This window comes from Aulonocara stuartgranti (genome assembly GCF_965226115.1).
Source record: "Aulonocara stuartgranti genome assembly, chromosome: 12".
Lineage (NCBI taxonomy): Eukaryota > Metazoa > Chordata > Actinopteri > Cichliformes > Cichlidae > Aulonocara > Aulonocara stuartgranti.
The window spans coordinates 2,317,153-2,342,880 of NC_138948.1; the positions used below are offsets into that span (position 1 = coordinate 2,317,153).

General features: G+C 47.7%; 2 protein-coding genes across 5 annotated transcripts in view; one reads left to right on the plus strand and one right to left on the minus strand.

The window, feature by feature from the left end:
- The window catches only part of dapk1 (death-associated protein kinase 1), a 61,960-nt gene extending 42,826 nt beyond the window's left edge, over nucleotides 1–19,134 (plus strand). For all 4 annotated transcript variants that reach the window (XM_082554993.1, XM_082554995.1, XM_082554994.1 and 1 more), the window contains 15 exons: nucleotides 173–292; nucleotides 2,061–2,159; nucleotides 3,469–3,567; nucleotides 5,269–5,367; nucleotides 5,462–5,659; nucleotides 5,805–6,002; nucleotides 8,217–8,315; nucleotides 11,208–11,285; nucleotides 13,148–13,364; nucleotides 15,589–15,774; nucleotides 15,865–16,062; nucleotides 16,415–16,553; nucleotides 16,960–17,080; nucleotides 17,193–17,381; nucleotides 17,721–19,134. In XM_082554993.1, coding sequence (XP_082411119.1) covers nucleotides 173–292; nucleotides 2,061–2,159; nucleotides 3,469–3,567; nucleotides 5,269–5,367; nucleotides 5,462–5,659; nucleotides 5,805–6,002; nucleotides 8,217–8,315; nucleotides 11,208–11,285; nucleotides 13,148–13,364; nucleotides 15,589–15,774; nucleotides 15,865–16,062; nucleotides 16,415–16,553; nucleotides 16,960–17,080; nucleotides 17,193–17,381; nucleotides 17,721–19,016 — 3,336 coding nt within the window. In that variant the 3' untranslated portion in view covers nucleotides 19,017–19,134. The remainder of the gene's footprint in view (nucleotides 1–172; nucleotides 293–2,060; nucleotides 2,160–3,468; nucleotides 3,568–5,268; nucleotides 5,368–5,461; nucleotides 5,660–5,804; nucleotides 6,003–8,216; nucleotides 8,316–11,207; nucleotides 11,286–13,147; nucleotides 13,365–15,588; nucleotides 15,775–15,864; nucleotides 16,063–16,414; nucleotides 16,554–16,959; nucleotides 17,081–17,192; nucleotides 17,382–17,720) is intronic.
- LOC309719139 (GTPase IMAP family member 8-like) overlaps nucleotides 1–25,728 on the minus strand; it is a 286,835-nt gene that overhangs the window by 159,530 nt on the left and 101,577 nt on the right. The gene's annotated exons all lie outside the window — the stretch shown is intronic.

The window sequence follows — 25,728 nt, forward strand, 5'->3', positions numbered from 1 at the left end:
GTCTCTTTGTGCAGCGAGGCGGCACGGCCGGTTGCTGCGCTGCACGGCTGACTCTGGCTGAAGGTGACCGGGTCACGTGTCGCTGACAGAGTCGTAATCGCTGGATTCTCGGTTTAGATCAAGTGAGCAGCAGAGGATTAAATGTCTTTAACCGTGTTTCTCACCTGTTTAGGACGAGGAAGACTCCTTTGTGATGAAGGCCATCATCCACGCCATAAATGACGACAACGTGCCGGGTCTGCAGCATCTCCTCGGCTCGCTGAACAACTACGATGTGAACCAGCCCAACAAGGTGACGCACAGACACGCTCAGCTCGTTCCTGCTGAACCCAACGAATCTGAAGTAGTGGCGCAGAAGCACGTCTGCCAGTGTCTCTATTCAAAACTGAATACATCAAAGTGAAGCAGGCGCCACCCTGAGTCATCCACACAGAGACGTGTGTGTGGAGCTGTGGATGCGCTGCCTCCATCTGAGTTTTAGACGCTGGGACCAGGTTAAGACTCGGTAACGAGTTGGCTTTGTGCTGAGGTTGGGAAACGGGTCAGACTCGCGCGAGCGCGAGCGGCGTTTCTTTAAACGTTCACATTTAACAAAGTCACCATTCAAACAGATAAAACCGTCACATTTGCAATTTTTATAACTAAATAACTTGTTTATTCTTCATGATCCCAAGAAATTGTGAAAATCAGGGAATAATTTTCCCTTTTCGGGCATTTTTCACAGCTGTGTAGGAACGCTGGCTCAGCGGGAGCAGCGATTTATTAAACTGAAGATCTCAGTTATTCCACTGCAGGCACGTCTCACAGTATCCAGTGGGCTGGATTGCACCGCTGTGCTCCAGATTCAGATGAATCATGCAAATAATTTGAGAAATTATTCAGTTGTTGTGCAGCCTCGTGTTGCATAATGATGTTTGTGATGATGTTTGATCCGGCTTGTTCCAGCTCTGATCGACGCAGAGAGCTGATTGGCTGTCAGAGTTACATGTCTGAGCTGTGCTCCACACTGTGTGGACGGCAATCCTGCTTTCACATCCAAGGCAAAACGTAGCAAAGTGGACTATCCACCCAGGAATATAAAGTCTGACACAACCATCCCTCGACTTTATTAACCGCTTATCCAACAAATCCCAACGCCAACAAAATCACGACAGATTAAAAGTTGATTAAAAAATAAATTGAAAGCTTGAATCGTCTCAAAGATCTCCATAAAAATCTTTGTGTCTTTTCCATATTTATTTAAAGCTGCCAGCATCCCAGAAACTAGGTCGTCCCGTCCTCCAGCCAAAACACAGCAGAAGAAAAACAGCCTGACGTTTTAAACACTGACGGTCCACAGAGCGTGTTTCCACAGAGCGTGTTTCCACAGAGCGTGTTTCCACAGAGCGTGTTTCCACAGAGCATGTTTCCACAGTCGGGCCCACAGTCGCTTCCAGGCTCATCTGCCACCTGCAGACTTTTGCAGTGTGTAAACAGGTGAAATCTGCAGATTTGAAGTGTTATTGTGAAGCATCATCACGTCTTCATTAAAGAACATCAGTGAATGTGGGCGGAGGATGTGCTCGTGGTGCAGCGTGTTAGGGAGGCGTGTTCACGTCCGGTTTGTGGCACCGAGGGAGCGTTTTATGGGTTTTTATAAATCAAAGCACAGCCTGGGCATGATTACACAGAAACTAAAACACGCTTAGTTTTTACACCGCGCAGCCTGATGGTCGGGTACATGTCAGGACTTGGCGGGCGATGTGAGGACGAGAAGCCATTAAACTCAGTGAAGTGTAAGAAAATAGGAAGAGGAAAGAAATGAGGAGGGGAAGGATGAACAACCAGAGGCAGAGTCGGTACCTGACAGACTCGTCGGCTCAGTCTGTCTCTGCTCAGGGACTCGTTCAGAAAAGGTCATCTCGCCATTTTCATTCATTATTCCTACCTCAGTCTCGTTTACTTCCTCGCCACGTTTTCTGTGTAACTACAGGCTGTCAGATTGAGCTTTACCGCACAGATTAAAGACGCAGCGTTCACACATAAACAGGAAGCGTAACACGCGTGTGTGTGTTTTGCAGCACGGGACCCCTCCCCTGCTGATCGCAGCCGGCTGTGGAAACATTCAGATCATCGAGGTCCTGATGAGGAAAGGAGCGGAGATCCGGGCCCACGACAAGGTAAGAGCCGGACCTGCTGTGACGAAGACTGCATGGAGGAGCTGTAAGGCGCATAACAGCTGACCTTTGACCCTGCTGTGAACCAGGACAGCTTCAGATGCTAACAGCAAACTTTTTTTGAAAATCAAATATTATAAAAAAATCAATATTTCAGGGAACAAACCTGCTTCGACGTTGCATAATGAAGGTTCTCATGATTGTGAATATTTGGGCCTGTGTAATGACAGAAATGAAACACACATCAAACACAGTCGAGTGATCAGAGCCGCTCCTCTTTGCTGATTGGCTGTTTCATACGCAGTAATGCTGGGATGGACTCTGATCGTCGGTTCGTCCTTGCTCTGCGTGCACTGATGCTGTTGTGGTGCCTCAGAGGTTTTCTATCATATCTTATAAACACATTTTAATTTGAAATAAGAAAAAGTGTGAGATATCTTCTTCTTTAGAAAAATCAGAAGCTAATGTAGACGTGAGGGTTGAGTTTAGCCCTGCGGGCTCTGCCTGCAGCACGGTCAGAGCCCACGTGTGACAGCTGACGTCGACTTGTTTCTTTGAAACTTATGAAGTTGCTTAAGATTGTTCAGAACCAACAAAGTGCATCAAACACAAAACTTGTGCCGCTGCTAAAACTCTTTGTCACAGCTGCATCTTCATCAGTGAAGCGTCAGAGACGGGAGGAAGACTTTAGCAGAGCCTGAAATCGTTTCCCTTCCGATAGCCGACAGTTCCTGGAAGTTCTGTGAGCAGCTGAACATCCGCAGCAGCTTCTCCCTGACAAACGTCCTTCATCGTGGCGTGCAGTCACTCTGTGCTTGCACCGAGCTGCAGGTCCTTCCTTGTTTTCCAAGATGTTAGAAAATAAGAGACGTCTGGAGCTGCTGACCCACACCAGGGTCGACGTCACGTCTCTGAAGTCTGGACGCAGCGATCTCGTTGCCTTTGATTTGATTTCAGTGCCACACATGAAATCAGGTTAATGCTGCACACACTGACTTACAGCATCAGGCTGCCATTAAATAAAGTTTCATTCTGTTATCATCGGTGCAGCGAGTTCAGGAGATTTATATAGAGACGTTATGACTTTATACAGAAACAATGAAAGAACGTGTTTTGATCTCGTTCCTCCGTTTAGAAACCACAGCTTCAACGTTGTGTCTGAGCCCAACATCCAAGCACATCCTCAGAACGATCCCGTGTTAGAGAGCACGGCACAGTATTGTCCAAGGATGCGTTCCTATCGTGTGGCTGCAGACTCTTTACTAAAGGTCAGGGATAAATCCTGCAACGCTGTTCTCTCTCCAACCCTCAGAGCGGAGCCAACGCCATCTACTACGCGGCGAGACACGGCCACGTGGCGACCCTGAGATTCCTCCATGACAAGAAGTGCCCGCTGGATGTGCAAGATAAGGTAGAAAAGCAGGTCCTTCCTCTCTGCACGTCTCACACTCACATGGAAAAACACACACTTACTACGACTCATCATGCTCTGTTATCTGTCAGCAATTACTCACTGCCTCCTACCCACAAACCCCTCGAGAAGCATTACTTTGAAATGCCCAGAAACAAACACACACACACACACACACACACACACACACACACAGCTTTACACATTCACACTCTCACATTTCCACACCTGTGGAGAAAACCAGTTACTCTGGCATTTTATCAGCTTATTTGCTGTTGCTATGGAAACAGGCCTTGCAGGGAGAGATGGGATTGGTGCGTCTGTGTGTGTGTGTGTGTGTGTGTGTGTGTGTGTGTGTGTGTTTGTGTGCTTTCGATGCTAGTGCAGCCTCGGCGTGCCTTGCCTGGGCGTCCAAAATCCCAGAAGCGTTTTCCCGTCTCTCCGATCTTCACGAGGTGTCCTTTCCTGTCTGCGAACGCTGAGGCGGAGCCTAATCTGCGCTGCACGCGCTCTGCTGATTACTCTCCAGCTCCCGTCCAGGCGTCGTTAAAGTTTCATCTTTCTTTATTACACAATAAACCCCAAATCACAAGCCGAGGCGTTTGTGTGGAACTAGATAATTGCTTTGTGAGAACAGAGAAGCCAAAGGACCTTTCAGGTTTATCATAACAAGGTGAATCTGCGGCGGCTTTTTATGTAATTCGCCAAATTAAACCGCTCTTTGAGGGTTTTTCCTTTTTTCCAGAGTGACTCAGTCTCTAAGAAACAAGTAAACACGTCGTCTCGCTAACGAGCGTTTACGCTGACTGCCAGCCCCAAGTCTGAAACTCGTGGGTCAGTTTTTAACGAAAACAGAAGCGGAGTCAGAGTTCTAGTCAGAGTCAACATCCACAGCGTCCACGCTTGGTATGCATGGTCTGTGCACGGTCTGTCCACGGTCTGTGCATGCAGTGCAAACATTTGGCTCTGTGTTGTGTTTCAAGAAGCAGGGAGGTGAGTCCGCTGCTCCCTGTTAACATCTACTGGAGGTTTTGGCTACTATACGGAAAATCTGGGATGTTTGACCAAACTACAGAATCTAAACTGGAGACAGCATTCCCACTTATGGTGTCAGGATCACAGAGGCCCCCTGCTACCTCCACCTGCTCCTCTGATGGGTGATGGAGGACCGCCCTCCGAGGAAGCTCTTTCCCGCTGCTTGTATCCTCGGCCCTGTTCTTTCGCTCGCTGCTCTCGGGTGAAGATGGAAACAGAGGCTGTGCCGCGTGTCGTCTCCTCCAGTCTTTCACACATTGTTTTTGTCATGCAAGAGAAAATTTGCACGCGTGTCAATCATCTCTCATCACCGTCTAGCAGCTCGTGCAATCAACCAGCGCCTGGAATAATAAACATTTCACTTCCCGAAGCTGAAAGGAAGGTTCTCCAGGGAATCCTCCGGACACCAGCAAAGCTTCGTCTCTGTCACTGCGTTTATACTTTTACTCTGAGATTTCATAGGAACCGTTTTTATCTGAACCGTCCGACGTGTCACAGACGTGTTAGACGTCACGTGTGTCAGTCAGGTGGGTGTGAGCGACAGACACACAGTCGCTTCTTTTGTTCTTTTGTTTGACTTTTATGACACAATTTGATCGTTTCTAGCTTACTGCTAGTTTAATCTGCTGCTTTGTTATTAACATATTGGCCGTTGGTCACCTCCAGTCCGGCGAGACGGCGCTACACGTGGCTGCTCGCTATGGCAACGTGGATGTGGTGAGCTACCTGTGCAGCATCCGAGCCAACCCGGACCTGACAGACAGGGTGAGCGAGTGCAGCGACGGCATCGGAATAAGAACCGAGGGGTTGTTCGAGGGCCGCGGGGTTTTATCTTTGCGTTCCACGTTTCTGTCTGCAGGAGCAGGAGACGCCGCTGCACTGCGCTGCCTGGCACGGCTACTCTCCGGTAGCCCGAGCTCTGTGCCAGGCGGGCTGCCACGTGGACGCCAAGAACCGCGAGGGGGAGAGCCCGCTGCTGACGGCCTCTGCCCGCGGCTTCGTGGACATCGTGGAGTGCCTGGTGGAGCACGGAGCCGAGCTGGAAACCACCGACAAGGTGACCAGAGCTCAGCCTGATTTATTTTGGCACATTTTACTTTTACGTGTTTTTGTGCGAGGGTTGACTAACAGGTCTCACAGCACACAGGTCTCACCACCTGTGCAGGTCACAGACACTGACCCGTCTGTGTTTGTGTCTCCAGGAAGGCCACACAGCTCTCCACCTGGCTGTGCGTCGCTGTCAGGTGGAGGTGGTCCGCTGCCTCCTCAGACACCGCTGCCAAGTGGATCAGCAGGACCGCCACGGAAACACGCCGCTCCACATCGCCTGCAAGGATGGAAACCTGCCCGTTGTCATGGCGATCTGCAATGCTAAGGCCAGCCTCGACCTCCCCAACAAGGTGAGTGCAAGCACTTCCCCCCAGACGGCCCGGATACGCTCCCTGAGGCGTTCCCAGGCCGCGCTGAGAGGACTGGTGGTATCACATAGTTTTCAGACACAGCTGTCCTCCTGAGAGTGGAGGTGAAGGACCTCCTCCTAACTCTGCGCTCCGCCCCCTCCCTCACATTCAGACACTGATGTTAATGTGTGGGGTTTTTATTTTTCGTCCCGATGCCGTTAACATGAATACGCTTTCTGTTTTTACTCTCCTCTTACATAATCTTCAAGCACATCTACTTCAGCGCCAGCTCAGCGATGCCGGTGTTATGTGATGTGTTACAGCACCTTGATGAGTCAGGCCGAACGTGTCTCTGTCTTATAAAACACGCTCTGCGTGACCAACAGCACCTGAGTGATTGAGCTAGCAGCCTCGGCGCTGCAGCCTTCACCCTGCGGATCGTGCTGCAGATGGGCTGCAGAGCGTTTTGCATTACTGTCACAGGAGTCTTAGAAGCACAAGAAGAGCAGAAGTAAACGACAGCTAACCGAACCACACTCAGCTTGACGCTCTGCAGGAAGTGAGATCCATGAAGTAATCTTCCTCACGAAGAAGACTCCTTTAAATCGAACCCCATCAGCTCAGCTGTGAGTCAGACCTGCTCCACATTGACCACAGTTTCAGATGATGAGGTGTCTGTGCCAGTAATCCCTGCTCTCACAGACTAATATGGTCGCCTCACTTGTGTGAGCACAGAGCTCCGCCCACCTGCTGTTCGGTTTGTGAGGAACGGCCAATGAGAGGAAACTCTCTCATAGGTAAAGGAGTTAGAATAGTTTGACCTGAGAGCAAATGTAGCTGAAGAAAAATAAGACGAGTTTAAATGAGTGTTTTAGATCGTTGTTTTGCAGCGGAGCTAAATGAGGTCTAATCGCAGGTGGAGCATTGATAAAAACACAGGAAGTAGAATATAACGCAGTGTAATGTTTACAGAGGTATGGGCTGTTTTCTGCTGACATATTTTAAAATCGTCTTTCTTCTGATATCTCCTGCCCTCCTCACACACCTCTGAAGCTCCCGTCCTCTCGCCTCCCGCATGTTTCTGATTCTACTTTCTATTTTGACACCATACATTTAAATAGATTCTGCGACGGGGAAGCTTTTCTCGGCTTTTTCTGCAGAAACGTGTTTTCAGCGTCGCACAGGGAGGCGATGTGCATCGGGAGCAGACGGCGCTGCCAGAGACGTCGTGGTTCATGCATTATTCTCAGCTGGAGCTCGTTTCTTTTAAGCTCGTGTGAAGCAGCGAATCACAGGCTGCTGACTCTGGGTCGGTCTTTGCTGTCAGCTGCAGACACCGAGCAGAGAAATAAGAGGGTGGGATTGAAACCGTCTCCAGCTCAGTTTGCAGCATCACAAAAACAGGGTGGATGTTCTTCCAAACTGCTGCAAAGGAGAATGGATTGAAACACCTCCGTCACTGAGCTCTGATTAAATCCCAAAGCTTTTACTGTAACATCAACATCGAACTGCTCTGGATTTATGAGATATTGTGGTATGAAATTGATGGCAATTATATGGTGTTTACAGTAATTAGCGTTGTTTTCAGGGCACTGTGTTCCTGCTCTAATCAGCAGTTTTATTCTTCAGGCCGAGCGACCGCAGCGGGAACAGCGAGCAGCCGATCAGCCCGCCGAAGCACGACCGTGCGCTTAATTAGGCCGAGTTAGCGCGAGGCAAGAGGGGGACGCCGTTCAGTGTTTGTTTAGAAAATGTGATAAATGTTGATTTCAGTGTTTGTGTCACTTTTTTTCCTCCACATTTGTGTTACAGTGACGGCAGCTTAAAGAGAGCAACGTTTTATTTTTGCCAGCTTTCTTCTGATTGGCTGCTCCTCATTAACAGGAAGTGGGTGGGGCTTCTCATAGAGAGATGTGTACCTGAGAAAACCATCAGATATCTGCTCTGTATGACATCACGCAAAGATTATTTATTGATTTATTGAAAAGAACTGAATGTGAGCTTCTTAAAAAGCTTCTGCCTCAACATTTAAACTGAGCACGCTCAGAAGGTTTTGGCGTTTTCAGGAATCCTTATTCGAGCATTTCTGCTCAGCAGCCTCAGTTATTAAGAATAACCTGTAAGTGTCAAAGCGAACATGAATGATTGTGTGCGTGACTTTCACCGTGTCCGGCGCTGACGTGTGCTGCTTCCTCTCTCCTCTGTGCGTCACAGTCCGGCAGAACTCCGCTCCACCTGGCGGCGAACAACGGGAGCCTCGAGGTCGTCCGCCATCTCTGCCTGGCCGGAGCGAACATCGACGCTGTCACCAACGTAAGGCACCTCTCTGTTTTACCGCTCGGGCGGGTGCAGCAGCACCTCGTCATCATCGTGATGAGACTGACAAACCCAGTGCAGCCCTTTGGTCTGTAGGATGTGTTCACACGTGAAGCTGCTGCGATCTGTGACTCGAGTATGGTGGGGGCGTGGTCCACGCCGACACGCCTCATATAGTATGTAAATTGAAACGTCGCTCCCGTGCTTGTTCAGATATTGTTTGCGTGGCGATTGTTCATTTTCTGCTGGGGCTGCAGACGAAGGCGCCGCTCATGAATCCTCAGTAAAACTGGGAAATTCTTCTGGCATCGTTCCCTTACCTCCGCCCTCGTCTCCGCCCGGCTCAGCTGCACCACCTGTTTGTTTTTTAATAATCTCATCCTCTCAGAGGTTTTCAAGGCGAAACCTTCTCCTTGTTTCTTCTTTCTTCATGTTACTGAAGTTCTTTCGACCTCTTGAACCCTGATGAGCTTCCTTGCAGTGTCCCATCCACTTCCCTCACAGTCTCTCGCTTTGAGCTCTTAAACTCTTATTAGAACATTTAAATCCCAGCTGGCAGTTTGAGAGCTGCACCATTAAATCAAATGAAAAGTCTGCTGAGGATTTTAAACATTAGTTATTAACATGTTTGGGGGCTTTAAAATTTCTCTTTGAAAGTCCAAGAAGTAAAAAACTGTGAGCACAACTTCAAGAATGTTAAATTTCCAAAGACGTTTCCTGTAGTTTACGTCTTTGGGGTCGTTACGAGCGCTTAGCTGTGTTCAGGAGATTGTGCAGCAAGACTCCTGTTTGTCACTGTGTTTGCTGCACAAGGCAGAAGAAAGCGAGCAGGAGAAACGGCTTCGTTGTTGTGCAGATGAGATATTTAAGACGAGTGAATCCAAGCGTGGATTTGGTGACTGCACAGAGACGTTTGTGCCGAGTCTGCGGCAGGTGAGGCGTTAAAGGCTTCAGCAGCCGCGGGCTGAGAGCTTTTATCCAAGCGCTCGGGATCAAACGGTTCCACATTCAGCCCTGAGTGGGTTTGACTTTACGGATAAGTGGGAGTTCATGTCCAATCGTTTTAGATCCGAAAGGATTTTTATTTCTCGTTCAAAGCTCAGCGCTCTGAGCTGATGCTTCTCCACGCCGAAGGCCAGGAGATGACTTCATCCGAGCCGCGTCCAGGATCCAAGTGGTTTTATGAAGAACTGTTATCGTGATTTTATAAATCAAACGTAATTGAAAGAGTTATGTCACGAGCTAAAATTTCATTTATGTGAATGTTAATGTTGATCGTTTGAAGTCTCTAACAAACAAAAACACTCGTGTCAAATGTTCGGTACAAGAACTGGACTCACAGTGAGCGAAGAAGCAGCCAAAGACCGAAAGAGACCTTCAGCACGTCAGGGTCGGCGCGTCAGCCTCCATCACGGGCGCCTCCCTGCTTCTCCTGCCAGAGCTCACAACATGACCTCAGTTGTTATTGTGCAGATGTTTTCAGCCTGTTCAGATATGATTTCCAGATGTTTCCAGCGTTCTCCGCCGATATCAGAAGTAACGTGTTTTTGTCCGTCATTGAAACTCGTCTCAGAGCCTCAAATCTAATTCTGCTCGATCCTGATGCATTATGTTCTTTCTTTCATTCCATTGAATTGATCTGGTTCCAGCAGCAGACGATCCGCGCTGAGCTTTTTCCCTCTCTGCCTTCCCGGGATGTTAATATTGTATGGCAGCTGATGTGCTGTGCATGTTTCATCTGGAGCGCACACTGGGATGTATAATTCAGTGTCAGGGAGGACAACCTTCCACGGTGCCTCTGTGATCTCTGCCTGGTTTTTCTGTGGAGGCTGAAATATTCTTCCAAATCATTCCAGCCTCTGCGATTTCACCGTTACTCGTCGTTCCCGAGCTTCCATTTCAGCAGATATTTAGTCTGGGCTGGAAATACTGTGGATGATCTAATATTCCTCACATAACGCCAGCCGTTCATCTGTCACTGCCAGGCATCAGTAGTAATAATCGTGACACTCAGCCATCTGTGTGAGGCGAGCACCGCGAGAGCGTCCACGCGTCTAAATGCTCAGACTTCATTTACCCAATCCAGTCGGCTCGGGAGGTCGACGATGTCGAAGTCCGATCGTCACGACGAGCTGTTTGGGAGGAGGCGGCGGCGCTCTGTGGGCGTTTCAGGCGTCCGTGCAGGTTTTCCCAGCGGAGCGTCAGCCAAGCCGGACAGTGACAGATACATGAACGCTGTCAGGAATGTGGCGTTTGTGTCGGAGCGCTGGAGCAGAGAGGGAAAGTAACGTGTGCGTGTGTGTGTGTGCGTGCGTGTGTGTGCGTGCGTGTGTGCGTGCGCGTGTGTGTGCGTGTGTGTGTGTGCGCGTGTGTGTGTGCGTGCGTGTGTGCGTGCGTGTAATTAATCCACTGACATCAGCTGAGAGATGACGCTGCGTGATGAGGAATAACTGTCATAACTAATAAAGGTCACTTCAGGCGCATCGATCTGATTTATGTAAATGTCGACGTTTTTGGAGAACATTCATTAAATGAAAGCAGCTGACTAATAAATCACTAACAGCAGACGTCAGCGTCGATCAAAACAAAATATCTGCTGAATTTCCTGTTATGATGAACAAGTAAATAAATATACAAATATAAATGATTTGTGTATCTGCTGGTTCTGATCTAAACTGGTTGAACACGTGATGTAAGTTTGGGGGAAACACTCAGTTAAAGTAAAAGCAGCGTCTGCTGAACTGGTTAACAGGAAGCTCTTTTTTGTGCTCGAGCTCCTTTTTCATTATAAAAACTCCAGAAAACGAATGTCCTCAGTGGAGCTGAGGAGGAGCCAGAGGAGATGTGATGTTTACTAAAGACCTGACTTTTTTTGTTTTCCTCCTGCAGGATGGAAAGACGGCGGAGGATTTGGCTTCGGCCGAACATCACGAGCACGTCGTGTCACTGCTGGGAAAGCTTAAAAAGGTAAAGAGGAAGAAGAAGGCTCAAAAGGCTCGAGTTGGACTGATGTGTTCAACCAAGTTGTGTCAGCTGAGCTTGTTTGAAGAATGAGGCTATAAAAAAAATGATGTGATGATGTGAACGCGGTTTAGGAAGTGCAGATGATGATGATGGTGGGGGTGATGAGGCACAGTCGGGCTTCACAGTCGTCACACTTGGTCTATTTCGGTGCAGAGGTGTGGAGAGAGACGTCTCGGGAAGACGGGAGGTGTTAGATTTTAGCGATCCGGCGTTTTTAGACTTTGGGGCGCAGTTTGCTCGACACGTGCAGGTGAAAGGACGAACACTCGGTGAAAGCCAAACCTTTCATCTCCATGACGATCAGCTTCACCCTCCACAGCGGCGTGTGTGCGTCCGGTGTTCCCGGTCACAGCTACCAGGACACGCTCAGACTCCTCGTCTAAAGCTACGTGATGCCGACGTCTCTTTTTTTCTAGAAAACCTGCTGAGAATCGGTGAAAACATGAAGCAGCAGCTGTGAAAACAGCCGCCGTCTGCACATGCTGGGCTAATCTCAGACACTTTGGCACGTTTGAAAAGGCCGACTTGTCGAGAACCAAGAGGGGGAGAAACCCGGCGGCTTGAAACGAGAACTTTTAAAGCCGGATTCTGTGAATCACACGTTTTGAAATTGGAAATGAATTATTTTTTGACACGTTAGCATAACCCAGGTGGGATTAGGAGCGCGTTCACATCCCACGTATCCGCTCGCAGCGTTTGGGGCCACTTCTGATGCGTGACTCATTGGATGGTTAGAGAAACGTCTTAAACGGCTCCATCGAGCTGTCAGATCTACGGCGGCGTGAGCAAGCAGCTGGCTTTTGTTGTAAATGTTTCCTGCGGCTGAGTCACTGTTTCATTTTTACAAGAACATTAAGAGCAGTTTTAAAAACCGTCCTCGTAGCCCGAAGAATCGATGATGTTTGGAAGAAAGCGTCTCCTGTAACGCCGCTCACAGCCACGGCGTTTCAATGCTGTCACATTTAAATGTTTTATAACTGAAGTATTTATAGACACATAAGATATGGAACGTTTTGTTTGAGTCACAGGAACTCTCCTGTTCATCCACCAAAATAAAAGCATTTAAGCTTCCTGCGTTGTTTTTAACCACTCTGTCCAATGAATGGTAGACAGACGCCTGCAGGCGGAGCTCACATCCTCAGTTTATGGTTCACCTGCTCAGCTGTGAGATAGCTAACCTGTGCATGAAACTTTTCTCTGTCACCACCAGGGGGCAGAGTTTCACCTGCAGCTGCGATGTCACCGCAGAGCTAAGTGGTGACATTTAGCTCGATTTAGTGATTTTGATTCTCTCTCCCCAACCAATCACAGCAGATGGCCCCGCCCCTCCCTGAGCCTGGTTCTGTCGGAGGTTTCTTCCTGTTCAAAGGGAGTTTTTCCTTCCCACTGTCGCCAAAGTGCTGCTCATAGGGGGTCATATGATTGTTGGGTTTTCTCTGTATTATTGTAGGGTCGACCTTACAATATAAAGCACCTTGAGGCGACTCTTGTTGTGATTTGGCGCTGTGTAAATAACACTGAATGAACTGAATTTGTTGGATGGAGCTGACACTGCTGCCTGTGGCGTTGAGCTAAAGTACAGCCCAGCTCTGGTTCCACATCAGCTGATATCTCTTCAACACAATACGCTGATGTGTATTTTTAAATAAGCTTTTCTGCAGTTTGAAGCTGACATAATGTGCAGCAGCACAAAATCTGATTAGTTGAAATGTGTCATGTGATTTTTGGGGCCTTGTGGGAGTCGTGTACAGGTGTCTGTGACCTGAGCTGTCGATGTCTTCTTCTGTGGTGTGTTTTTGGGTCAGGACAACCACAAGCTGAGCTACATCCAGCAGCTGCGGCCCACTCAGACGGTCCAGCCCCGGATCAAACTCAAGCTCTTCGGACACTCGGGAGCCGGGAAGAGCACGCTGCTGGAGTCTCTGAAGTGCGGCATCCTGCGCAGCTTCTTCAGGAGGAGGAGGACGCGCATGACCAACGCGGCCCGGCACCCCAACTCGCCCGTCAACTCCAAACCTCCCGGTAGGTGACAGACAGGTGGAGTCGCGTCGTCACCAGCTCAGCATTAATGCTTTCACTGCCGCAGCGGTTAGCACCGCCCCCTCACAGCAAGAAGATCCTGAGTTTGTGCAGGTACAGACAGGTGTGTGTCACCTGGTGACAGCTCTGAAAGGCTCCACCCCCTCCAATCACCCTTCGGCTACACATGCCAATGTTGGTTGGGATAAGCAAAGAAAGACACACAGAGACTCCTTCGTTTATTTGTGAGGAGTGCAGTTAATCAGAGGAGGCGTCTCCCTGGCACATCTGTCTCAGAAAACTTCAGCGTGAGTCATTTTATTAAATGTCTTGTTTTATCCACGTTGTAGACGCAGCTGTTGTTGCTGCTCATGTGAGCATGAACATGAGCCCTCACAGTCTCGTACTGAGATGCAGTTTGAATCTCACAGGGTGAAATTGATAAAAGCTGATCAGTTCTCCTCGTTATGTCCTCTGGAGTAAATGATAGATGAGCACAAATGGAACAACTGTCTGCTGAGGGAAACCGTTCAGGTGCTGCTCTGAGGCTCGGGTATCTTGAGGTCTGTGAGGTGTTCGTGGTTTTCAGGAAAGTGCAGTGACGACGTGTTCAGTGTCTTGCCTGCCTGCCCTCCTCTCCCCTTTAGCTGCTCTGTTATGCGCCGCTTGCAGCCATTACGTGACGCCCGGGCTGATAACGGTCAGGTGCGTTAGCCGACTCCTCCGTCTGTGAGCCTGCCGGCGTCTCAAAGAGTCAGCGCTGGTCCGTATCGACCGTTTGTTGTTTCTGCAGCGATACGTGACGTGAATCCAGCCAAAGACAAAGAAACACAAGTGTCGATATTTTAGCGTCGCCTCCCGAGACCGCTGAACGCTGCATATTGATTTTGTGGCTTTCAGCCTCGGCGTGCGCTGATATATTCTTTTATTTCCTTATTTGTAGCGAACTTTGAAATGTCGCGGAGCTCCATTAACGAGAGGCCTCGTCGTGAAAGGTGCTCCTCGGTAAAAGGAGCGCTCTTTTTAGGCCTGTTAGCGAGAGAAGATATGAGCAGCTTCGCTTCACTGAACTCTGAACTGCCCGACGTTAAACGGCATGAAAACAGCTTTTTCTCTCCACGTCGAGAAAATGAGCGGAACCTGTTGGCTTTAAGGATTTCACTCATTTTACACCGATCACAAAAACCAGGACGTGAGAACATTTTCCTCACGTTTAGGATGAGAGAAGATGAGATGGGTTCATTGTTTTCTGCAGTTGCCAGTTGGTGGAGGATAAAGTCTTCATCATCGTCGTCGCATGTTCAAACTGAAGCCGTGACAGCCGACTGTGAAACGGCGGAGGCAGCTTTTATGTTAGTGCAGAGAGGAAAACGAGACACACACACACACACACACACACACACACGGGTTTATAACAAAATGCACATCTAACAAAGGTTTTGGCCTCTCAACGACTGGAATTAAAAGATTTGCAGCCACTAATACTTTACAATCTCTTTATTGAAGTATAAAATCCCATCAGAAATGAAAACATTCGGATGAAATAAACATCTGTTTTGTGGATGTGTGTCCAGATGTGCCTGAGTTTCTGACTTGTCCTTCGCTGTGCTGTGAACAACCATCATGCGTCTGGCGTTTTCCCCGATTTATCCGCGCAGACGCTCACTCGTCCGTCTCAAACATCTTCTCTCCTCCAGCTCTTTACACCAGCGATGATGTCACACTGATGTCTGTGATCACCCAAAGACCAGGATGTCATTTTACTGTGATTAAGACCTCAAAAACAAGCTGTAGGTGTGGTCCCGAAAATCCAAACTGTCCCTGCAGAGTGGATTCATTAGCAGTGAAATGGCGCCCCCCTGTGTTTGCAAGCGGCGGTTATTTGGTAAAGATGATGCAGATGTGTTTGCTGCAGCAGAGAGAGACATCTGCACTTAATCTGAAATACTTTGAGCGTTAGTCACAGTCGATCGCGCGCTGAAGTACAGCAGAGATCAGAACAACAACCTCTGAGAGCAGAAACCAGCCGCTGTGTCTTTAAACACCATCACCGCTCAAACTGTGGAGCCAAAAGTCAGGATTTATTCCCTGATCTAACAGCAATATAGTGCTGCAGGTTCTCTGCTTCTCCTGTGTGTCCCTGCTAAATAAAAATCAGTAAAAATTCTGCATTAACTGAAAGTAGTCCCGGTGGTTGTCATGGTTTCTCCTCCATGTCTGTGTTCAGTGTCGGTGAGCATTTCCAACCTGTACCCCGGCTGTGAGAACGTGAGCGTGAGGAGTCGCAGCATGATGTTTGAGCCCAGCCTGACCAAAGGCGTGCTGGAGGTCTTCTCCCCCGTGCACAGCGCTCTGTCTGCGGCTGACGAACAGGCCACCAAGGCCATCGACATCCAGCACGCCAACATCCACGGTGAGAGCCGCGAGGATCCCCGCGGAGGACGTTCACGGTTAAACCTGTGTGTGAAATTCAAGCAAAGCTCACTCGGCTCCCTCTCTGTAGGCGTGGGAGATTTCAGCGTGTGGGAGTTTTCTGGAAACCCGGTCTACTACTGCACCTACGATTATTTTGCGGCCAACGATGTCACAGCGATCCACGTGGTCCTGTTCAGCCTGGAGGAGCCGTACGAGACCCAGCTGGGCCACATCACCTACTGGCTGAACCTGCTGAAGGCCCTCACCCTGCCGCAGGAAAGCATCTGTAAGCAGACCAACCATCTACTGCCTTCGTGCGGTCGGTGGATGGTCGACTTTAATCTTTTTCTTAAAAACATCGATTGTTTGAGGTTAGGAGCAGATCTGCAGACAGGAAGTAGAAGCTGCAACGATAGAGAGTCGGCAGGTTTGAAAGTCTTTGTTTCCTGAGTAATTGGAGAAAAATATGAGTTTTCACTGATACTTCGCCAAGAGTTTGGCCTTTTTGAAGCTTCATTTAAACAGTTTCGTGCGAGGCTGTGGGAACTACATTTGCTGTTGCAGCAGCCAGACAGTTACACAACCTGATCATGATAAGCTGTCTACTGTGACGGTTCACAATCTTAACTTTTCTTCAGCTTTCGGTGGTCGGATCCAGCAGCCTCTCGCGGTCGTCCTGGTGGCGACGCACGCCGACCTCGCCGACGTTCCCAGAGCGTTCTCCGGAGAGTTCAGCTACGACAAAGAGAGGGCGCTGCTCAAGGAAGTCAGGAACAGGTGAAGAGCACCTCCTCTCCATACTGCACCGAGCGGTGCCAGCTTAAATCACGTCAGTCACATGATCCGGTCACAGCGAGCGTACGTCTCAGCCTTACTGATCAGACAGCAGATAGCAAATTCAGCAGTTTCACTGCTAACACAGCAGAGCTAATGTTTTGTAAAACCAGATCTAGAGTGAGGAGAGCTTGAGAATCTTTTAATGTTGCTTTGATGTTTATGTTTGAAAAAGTTAAAGTGCCGTCAGTCAGTGGAGATTATGTTGATGAGTAAAAAAGCGAGCGGCTTTTTGTCAAGACAGTCGATGCGACCTCAAAGAATCCCTGCAGAGAATAAATTAGACGTATTAATCACACAGATTTCAGTGATTTGTTACAAAGTTTGGTGTTTTTGGTTTTCGGTCCAGGTTTGGGAACGACCTGCAGATCAGTGACAAACTGTTTGTGATGGACGCTGGAGCCTCAAACTCTAAAGACATGAAGCTGCTGAGGAGTCACCTGCAGGAGCTTCGAGCCAGCGTCGTCTCCGTGAGCTCTGCAGACTCTCACTCCCCGTGTCCTCTTGTTTCTAAATGTCCTCATACCTGAACAAACGTAGCGTGGTCGTTTATTGTCGCCGCTTCCTTCTCCGTCTCTGCAGAGGTGCAGTCCGATGACGCTGCTGTCGGAGCGTCTGCTGGCCGTTCTGCCGACCTGGAGGAAGCTCAGCGGACCCAACCAGCTGATGTCGTGGCAGCAGTTTGTCAGTGACGTGCAGGAGCACATCAACCCGCTGGTGAGCCAGGATCACCTGCGCACGCTGGCCCTGCAGCTCCACAGCATGGGAGAGGTGAGTGTTTGACCAGGAGCAGGCAAAAGGAGTCGGTGTTTTACTCCTGAGTGCCAGCAGGGGGCACTGCAGGCTCCTGAATAAACCAAACCAGGTGGTTTTCATCTGTGAGAACAGCAGCAGGAACACTGTGTTCTGTTTGTGTGCCTCTGCTCAGGAATGAGGAACCAACACTTTATTTATTTATTTGCATGTTTTTCACAGATAAAGCAAAAGTTCCATTTAATGTTGTTCCTTAAATATTTATTAGCTTCTTTCTGTATTCTGTCTTTGTCTCATGACATAAATTTTTCTGATAAACGTCCACGCGCTCACATTTCTCCCTCGTCTCCTCCACAGATCAACATCATGCAGAGTGAGACGGTGCAGGACGTCGTCCTGCTGGAGCCTCGATGGCTCTGCAGCAGCATCCTCGGCAAGCTGCTCTCCGTGGAGACGCCCAAAGCCATCCACCACTACAGGGGGCGCTACAGGCTGGAGGAGGTGCAGGCCCTGGCGCCTGAGAGCGACGTGGACGAGCTGCTGCAGATCCTGGATGCCATGGACGTCTGCGCCCGGGACGTCACCAACCCCACCATGGTGGATGTTCCCGCACTCATCAAGACAAACGGCCTCCACCGGTCCTGGACCGAAGAGGAGGAGGAGGAGTCGCTGCTCTACGGAGGCGTCCGAATCGTCCCGGCCGAGCACCTCACTCCCTTCCCTTGCGGCCTCTTCCACAAGCTGCAGGTGAACCTGTGTCGCTGGAGCCACCAGCAGAAGCCCGAGGAGGACGGCGCCGACGACAACGATGGAGATATTCACCTGTGGACCAACGGCGCCAAAGTGAGCCAGGCAGGAGTGGAGGCCATGATCCTCCTGGTCAACCACGGGCAGGGTGTGGAGATTCAGGTCCGTGGACATGATTCTGAGCGGGCCAAGTGCTACACCCTGCTGGACACCCTCTGCAGTATAACAGAGAACCTGCTGGCCTCCACGCTGCCCGGACAGCTCACCGCCAAATACTACCTGAGCCCTCAGCAGCTGCGGGAACACCACGCCCCCATCATGGTCTACCAACCCAAAGACTTCTTCCGGGCTCAAGTCCAGCGAGAGACCTCGCTCACCAACACCATGGGCGGCTATCGGGAGAGCTTCAGCAGCATCCTGGCGTTCGGCTGCGCTGAAATTTACCAGTGGGGGATTCTGGGAACGGACGTCCACATATCGGACGTGCCGCTGCTGGCTCGCCGGAAGCTGTGCCGCATGCTGGACCCTCCAGACGCCATGGGGAAAGACTGGTGCCTGCTGGCCATGAACCTGGGCCTCACTGAATTGGTGGCCAAATACAGCAACGGGACTCCAAACGGCACCTCTGAGCTGGACTTGGACTCGGACTCCCAGCAGGCCGCGCTGCAGCCCAGCCCGACGGCGGCTCTGCTGCAGGAGTGGAGCGGGCGAGCGGGCAGCAGGGTCGGCGTACTGATGGCGAAGCTGAGGGAGCTCGGCCGGCGCGACGCCGCGGACTTCCTGCTCAAAGCGTCGCCCGTGTTTAAGGTTAACACGGAGGCGCTGGGAGGAGCCGCCAACGGCTACCCGCCAACCTGCAACGGCGGCACATCGTACAACTCCATCAGCTCCGTCATTTCCCGCTGAGGGCTCGCTGTCCCCGCCAGACGTCAGGAGGTCGCTCTGACACGACGGACTCGTGCAATCTTTCCGGTCCAGCTGCTCACACTTTAATCGCTCCGTTTTGTTGCCGTGCAAACCAGATGTTGTGTTTGTGCTCTCCACACCTGTACAGCCGAGCTTTCCTCCCGCTACGAATGTCGTGAAAGAACCGAACGCTCCGAGCTCCAAAGAGGAATTCTGTGTTTTTCTTCTCTTTCTATCTTGTTGTTTGCTGCTTCCTAACGTCCCTCCTGCTGTCACGCACACTCCAGTCTCACTCCAAGGAACAGCGCCATTTTCTAATCTCCACGTGTGGTCAGAAACATGGCAGCTGCACGTGTGGCTCGAACCCGAGGGCTGAGTGTGTGTCGTGTTGCTCGCTCCATCCATCGCTTACATCTAATATCAGCTCCCTCCTCGCGTCTGGTTTACTGATGTGAAATTTGGTCGTTCAGCTTAGCGTTTAATACATTTACAGCATTTCTTTCAGAGTGCCTTGGTGGCCTTCTACCTCCCTGAAGAGCACAGCCAGTCTCATTGGTACAAAGCAGAAGTCTTTTCCAGATGTTTGGAGAACTGTGCCTTGTTGATATAAAAGTAAAATGAGTTTCTAACACGTCTATTTATCTGGCGGCTGTCACTAACACGAAGAAGACCATGTTGTATAAAAATAAAGGAGACCTGGTCTCGTGCTGTTTCACTTTTCACAAAAGCAAACGCACACAGATGTGTGGAGACGACACGTGTCAGCAGTGGGTGGAACCATTTCCTTCATGTTTGATTGGTGTGTTTGTTGATGTTCCTGCTAATCCTCAGTTCAGATTTCTGTATTCTTCCATCCAACAGCTGAAACCTTTACAGGTCCCAGAACTTCCCGTGAAGGTCTTTGAATAAACTCTGTCTTATTACAGTTTTGGTCTCCAGTTGGACTTTAAAGTCTGCTGGACTCAGACAGTCTAAGTCAAACCTCACCTTCACCATCACAGCTGCTGTTTTCAGATCGCTGTTCAGACCTCTGGCACGTGTGCAGCTGTGATCTCCCCGGAGCTTCAGAATTGTGCTCAAGTTAAGCATCGACTTGTATCAGATAAACAGATTTCTGAGTGCACATCATATCAAACCATGTCAATGTAAATGTCATTTGCATATTCAAGAGAACTTTTTTTTGCCAATCCAGAGCAGCTTACTTGGTAACAGCAGTCTGGTGTATTAGAGCAGCTTTGCATGATCCACAGTGCAAACTAATGCGCATTTATCTGTTGCTGGGCCTTAGTGCAGCCGCTCGGCCTGAAACAAGCTGGTTTTGCCCCTTTCTCTTTAAGCTAGCCTTCCTCGGATTGGCTGCCCCTCTCTAAAAGTAGGTCAGAATAGCAGGTGGGCGGGGCTTCAGTGCCTAAGATATTAGGTATATCCCGTCTCTGTGGTGTCATTGAGACACCCCGGAGCCAAAACCTTAGAAACAGAACGTTCTGCTTTGTACTCGCATTTTAATATCTGCGATTCCTTTTCTTCCTTTTCCTGAAAACTCCAGGGAAACTTTGGGACCTGTAAACATCAGTGTTTCTGTAAACATCATCTTTCATTCACACAAAGGGAAGCGTAGCCATTTTTACAGGAAAAGGAGGGTTTTCTAAAGGACTGTGTCGTATTGGGTGATGTTGACCTTTCTAAAGTGTAACAAGCTGCAAAGCAAATGTTTAACCCATCACAGGGTGGGCTGAGGACGCCCTCACGCTGAGTACTTTGAATAGAAAGTTTCACTAAAACGCTAAATTCTAATCAGAAAGGTGATTTTTTTTTTTTTATAATTGGGTTGGTTTCTGTACTTTTGTACTTCTCTTAAACGAGCAGCCGGTTACAGTAGACGCTGACGCCGCGCCTCTTCGATGCCTCCTCATCAGGTTTTTAAAGCGTTATCGCCGGCGCAGGGGCGTCATTAATCAAGCTGCCGTCCGCGGTCAGAGTTTTGCACAGTGGCATCCACGCCACCTCTGTCAAGCTAAATTTGAGCTTCGTTGTCGGCGGGCCGCGCGTGGCTTCATGCCTTCTTTCAGTTTGTCTTTGTGAAGCATGAAGCCGCAGCCCGGCCGCGGTCAGCACAAGCACAGGGAAGCGGCGGCGTGATGTTAGTATTGTTAGCTGAAAAAGGCCAAAGGCTGCTGATGACAGAAATGTCAGAGAAAAGCATTTTCACTTTGTGCGAGCTGGTGTTTTGTAACGTTTGTGCCCCTCACTCTGAACCTGAAGAAGAAAAACAGCTTGTTTTTCAGCGCACGTGTGCGTCGGACGGTTTCACTCCTGAAGTTACATTTGACGGATGTAAAGGACTTTTTCAGGACGCGCTGTGTAAAGACGAGCTCCGTGCCAGAGTGCAGTATTTGCTGTCAGCTTCTCTTCCTCCAGTGTTACCATCTGTTCACAGATTTAAACTTTCTTCTCGCCAATCAACACAGCAAACTGTTAGCTGTGATGTAAATACTCAAAGCTTTTTGTTAAGCTGTTTGTTTTTTGCTGAGGCAAAAATGAATGTACTGCACATCTTTCCTAAACATATAGTGACAATAAAAATGAATCAAAGACGCCAACATGTGCGCAGGAACACGAGGAAAGGAAATGTCCCAAACTGATCTGAAACGCGATTTGAGTTTTCTGTTTTTTTATTGAAGCTGTTGTCGGAGTTGTGTATAATCATTGCCAATGTTGTGTGCCTAAAACACACTCGTTCATTCCTCTTTCTGCCTTGTACAGTACACGAGCTGAGAGGTGGCGTTTGGAAAGGGAAGAGACTCTTCTGTGTTTCAGAGGATCGTTTTGTAAAAACTGAGAATCACTATGATGAGTTTGTCTTCTCCCTGGAAGCTTCTGCTGAGGTTGAGATGTTTCTGTCGACGAGGAGGGACCGACTCGGTTTTACTGTCGGGTGACTTTTCCTCCTTGGAGAATAATCGCCGCATTGCACAAATCTTTCTGTTGCTATTTATGTTACATCCTTAGCATGTCCTGGAATGCCATGTTCTTAGTACTGCTGACACTTTATAGTGTAATACATTTTATAATAAATTCTTTACCTAATGCCAGTGTGGTTGCATCATTTAAGTGTTCGTAGTAGACTGTACAGGTGCAGCGTGCCAGCACAGGTGGGCTGATTAATGCTAGTTCAGTGACTCTAATGTGCAGTTCGGTTGCTCATATTAGCAGGAGCCTGTCTGTCTGTGTGTGCACGTATCAATCAAAGGACTGACACACCTGACTTTACTTTAAAGATGAGCTCCAAAAACATCTTTGCAGTTTGCACTGACCGAACACTTTTCAGGCACAACGTTCAAAGAAAGTTTACACACTGCAGTCTGTAAGAAGCTTTAGTAAGATCCAATTTTACATTATTCTGTTTTTTTCTAAGTAAGCAAACCTACATACTGTATTTTTTTGGACCATAAGGCGCTAAGCGAAACAAAACATAAGTCAACTGAACTGAACTCGTTCTTGCTTCCTCCACTTCTGTACCATCGATTCATTAATGCTGAATTCTCTGGCAGCTGCTCTATTCCCATGTTGTTGCAGTATGTTAATGACTAACCTCGTATTGTGGATGGATTATCTCAGTTGTTCTCCTGACTGAAGTTTGGTCCGTTTACAGCATCCTGCCTTGTGACTGTATTTGTCTCTAACCATCGGGAACCCTCACGTTAACTTTTATCGAGTGGAAAAGTGTTAGCGTTCATCCTCCAGCTTCACTGTTTATGCTAACATAGCTGTGTAGCTAGCCACCATGTAGCACATCATTATATAGCAGCTAGCCAAACTTCAGTAACCCTACAATCGTCATTGCTGTTTATAGCAGAGCTGTACGTTTGAATTCTTTCAGAAGTCTCTCAGTCAGAACATGCTATATCATGTTTAGGTGGAAGCTAGCGAGCTAACTTCCTGCTAACTTCTAACTCCGTTAAATGTAATAAATTCTGTTTTCATGGATGCCTGGATGTTAAACTTAATTGTTACACCTGGTAAAGCAGCAACGCTGATCATTTTATTGAAGATGAAAGAATTTAGATAGTTTTTAACTCTCAGTGATGTCGCAGTGTTCGTTTGACTTTGCGATATGAAGTAACGGAGTTTTAGACCCAGATTACTCCACGAGGCTCCTGACTACAGCAGCCGTAATGCTCCAAGCCATCAAGCGGCGCGGCTTCTGAGCTTACCAAAGTCATACTAAAGCATTTTTTGACTGATTTATATATATGTACCACATAAAATCAGTTCAAAGTAAATAAGCACAACAAGAATTCATACATAATGCACACCGGATTATAAGGCACACTGTTAATTTTTGAGAAAAATTCAAGGATTTTAAGTGCGCCTTATAGTGTGGAAAATACAATATATGTTTGTATATCCTGGTAAAAAGTCTCCAAGATCCATCACGGTCTTCATATACATATACTGGTGCCTGCTGGCCATATACTTATATGCAAAAAGGGTCTTTGTATATATTTTTGTAGTTTAATTGTTTTACTTATGTCATCTGCTTCTGGTTCTAATAATATTGCCTAAATGTAGCATGTATACTGTAAAAAATACTCGTCCTAGCACAGAACCCTGTGGAACTCCATGACAACCTTTTACATATGAAGAAGACTCCCTGTTTACATGAACACAATGTGTAAGATACGATTCAAACCACTGCAGTACAGAGTGCCTGCCCTGTTTATCTAACAGGATAAACACAAAGGTGAGTCCATCACCAGAGGCCATAAGAAGATGGTTTGTAACTTAGCGCTACACTGCGATGCACTCTAAATCCTCAATGAAAATCTTCAAATAAACCGTGCTTCTACATGTGCTCAGCTACTGTTGAGGTTAAAAATCGTCCCATAATTAGGTAAGACGGCTGCTACATAGTCTTTTAATAATAAAGATAAAATGATGTATGTAAATTTTAGGATTAATTAATAGCGAAACAACTTTGAGCAGTCTTTAAGGAATGGGGCTTTAGAAAAGTGAAAGATTATAAATATCAGCAGTTATTAAAGCTCCTGTAGGATGTGGATGGTTGTGAATAATTTTTTTCTCTAATTAAAAATGTTTTTATTTCTAAAGAAACGAGTGAAGTCATTGCAAGTTGAAGGAATTCTTCTGACTCTTTGTGGCTGCAGGGCTGAAGAGAAACCTGCGGTTCCTGTTTTCGTTGATCAGGGTTACAGTGAGTGAACGCTAAGATGTCCTCGTTTTACAGAGTGCTTCTGCTTTACAGAAAAAGACACGGGCAAAAACCGAGAAAATGTTGATGACTGCAGCAGGATTACTTGACAAACTTAATGTAGATCACATCGTGGTGGTGATCATGTAGCTCCAGAAAGTTCATCCTGTATCACTCTGAGTGGGAGAAATGTTTTGTCACTCAGTAGAGACTTTTTCAGTCTCACGGCTCGCCCATATGGAAAAGATATTTATAAATCTTATAAAGTTTGTATCTGTCTTGTGTGAAACTTGTATGAAAAGCACACAAGAGTGAAAACAGATATAAGATCCCTTGAAAAATTATATAAATGAATCTTGTATGTTTTGGATACTTACTAAAACAATATATGAAAGTAATGACAAACTGGCCACTTTCATGAGTAAATCATAGAAGTTTTTACTATTTCTTTTCCATATGGGCGCTGTTAGTCACTGGTGATAGTTTTGGTCATTAAGCAAACATACAGGGAAACCTGCAGTCAGTCATCTGATCGAATGATGAAATATTTCTGCACTGAAACAACATGTCCAGACGAACTGAATCAACCTTCTGGGATTAATGTGGATCAGAAAGATTTGGATATTGCTGTGAAATAAGGGCTGCAGACAGAGGCCTGCTCTTCTCCAAATTCCACACCGAGTTGTTTCCACTCCTCTGGATTCATTGTGGAGCTTCAGCAGCAGGGACGTCACATTAGTTCACCCACAGAGACTCTCACGATTGGAAACTGTCCCAACTTTCTGTGTTGTTAAGAAATATTTGTTGTAGAGAAGAAGTCGAGCTGTTGAACGTGTTTCTGAACCTGTCACCTGATTCTGAGCAACAGCAGGATTGTTTGATTTGATTTGGGAAAGTGTGCCAAGGGTTCTGTTTACAGGGTCTGTGCTGGTTGGTACAGGCAGCACCTGCAAAATGCTTCTTTGGCACATTTAATATCAATACTCTGATTCTTATTCATCTGGCTTCTGGTAACATATTAGGCAAATGCTCAAAGAATACATTAACACATATACAAAGTTAATTCAGTGAACATCAACACTGCCTGTTGTTACTCTAACTGCACTTCATGTACAGTTAGGCCCACACGTTTTTGGACTCTAGTTTTACTTTGTACAACAGCACACTGGGTTTGAAATCAAACAAAGATATTTTAACTTTAATTCAAAGGTTTTTTACAAAACGTTGCATTAAAAAAAGGAGAAATTAGGGTCATTTTAAAACATAATCTCACATTTTCAAGGCCTAAAAAGTGGTTGAACGACTGGTGAACAGTTCTTTGACACAATGAGCAGATAAAAGATCTTCAGCTGATTCCAGGTTTTAATCTCGTATTTGGTTTCTTTTCAAAAAGCGGTCCAAACAGACGTTGATGCAACTGAGTGAGACTGAAAATCCAAACTAAACCTGTGAGAGGGACGGAGAAACCTTTAGGAACGACCAAATCAACAATCTGAGTCT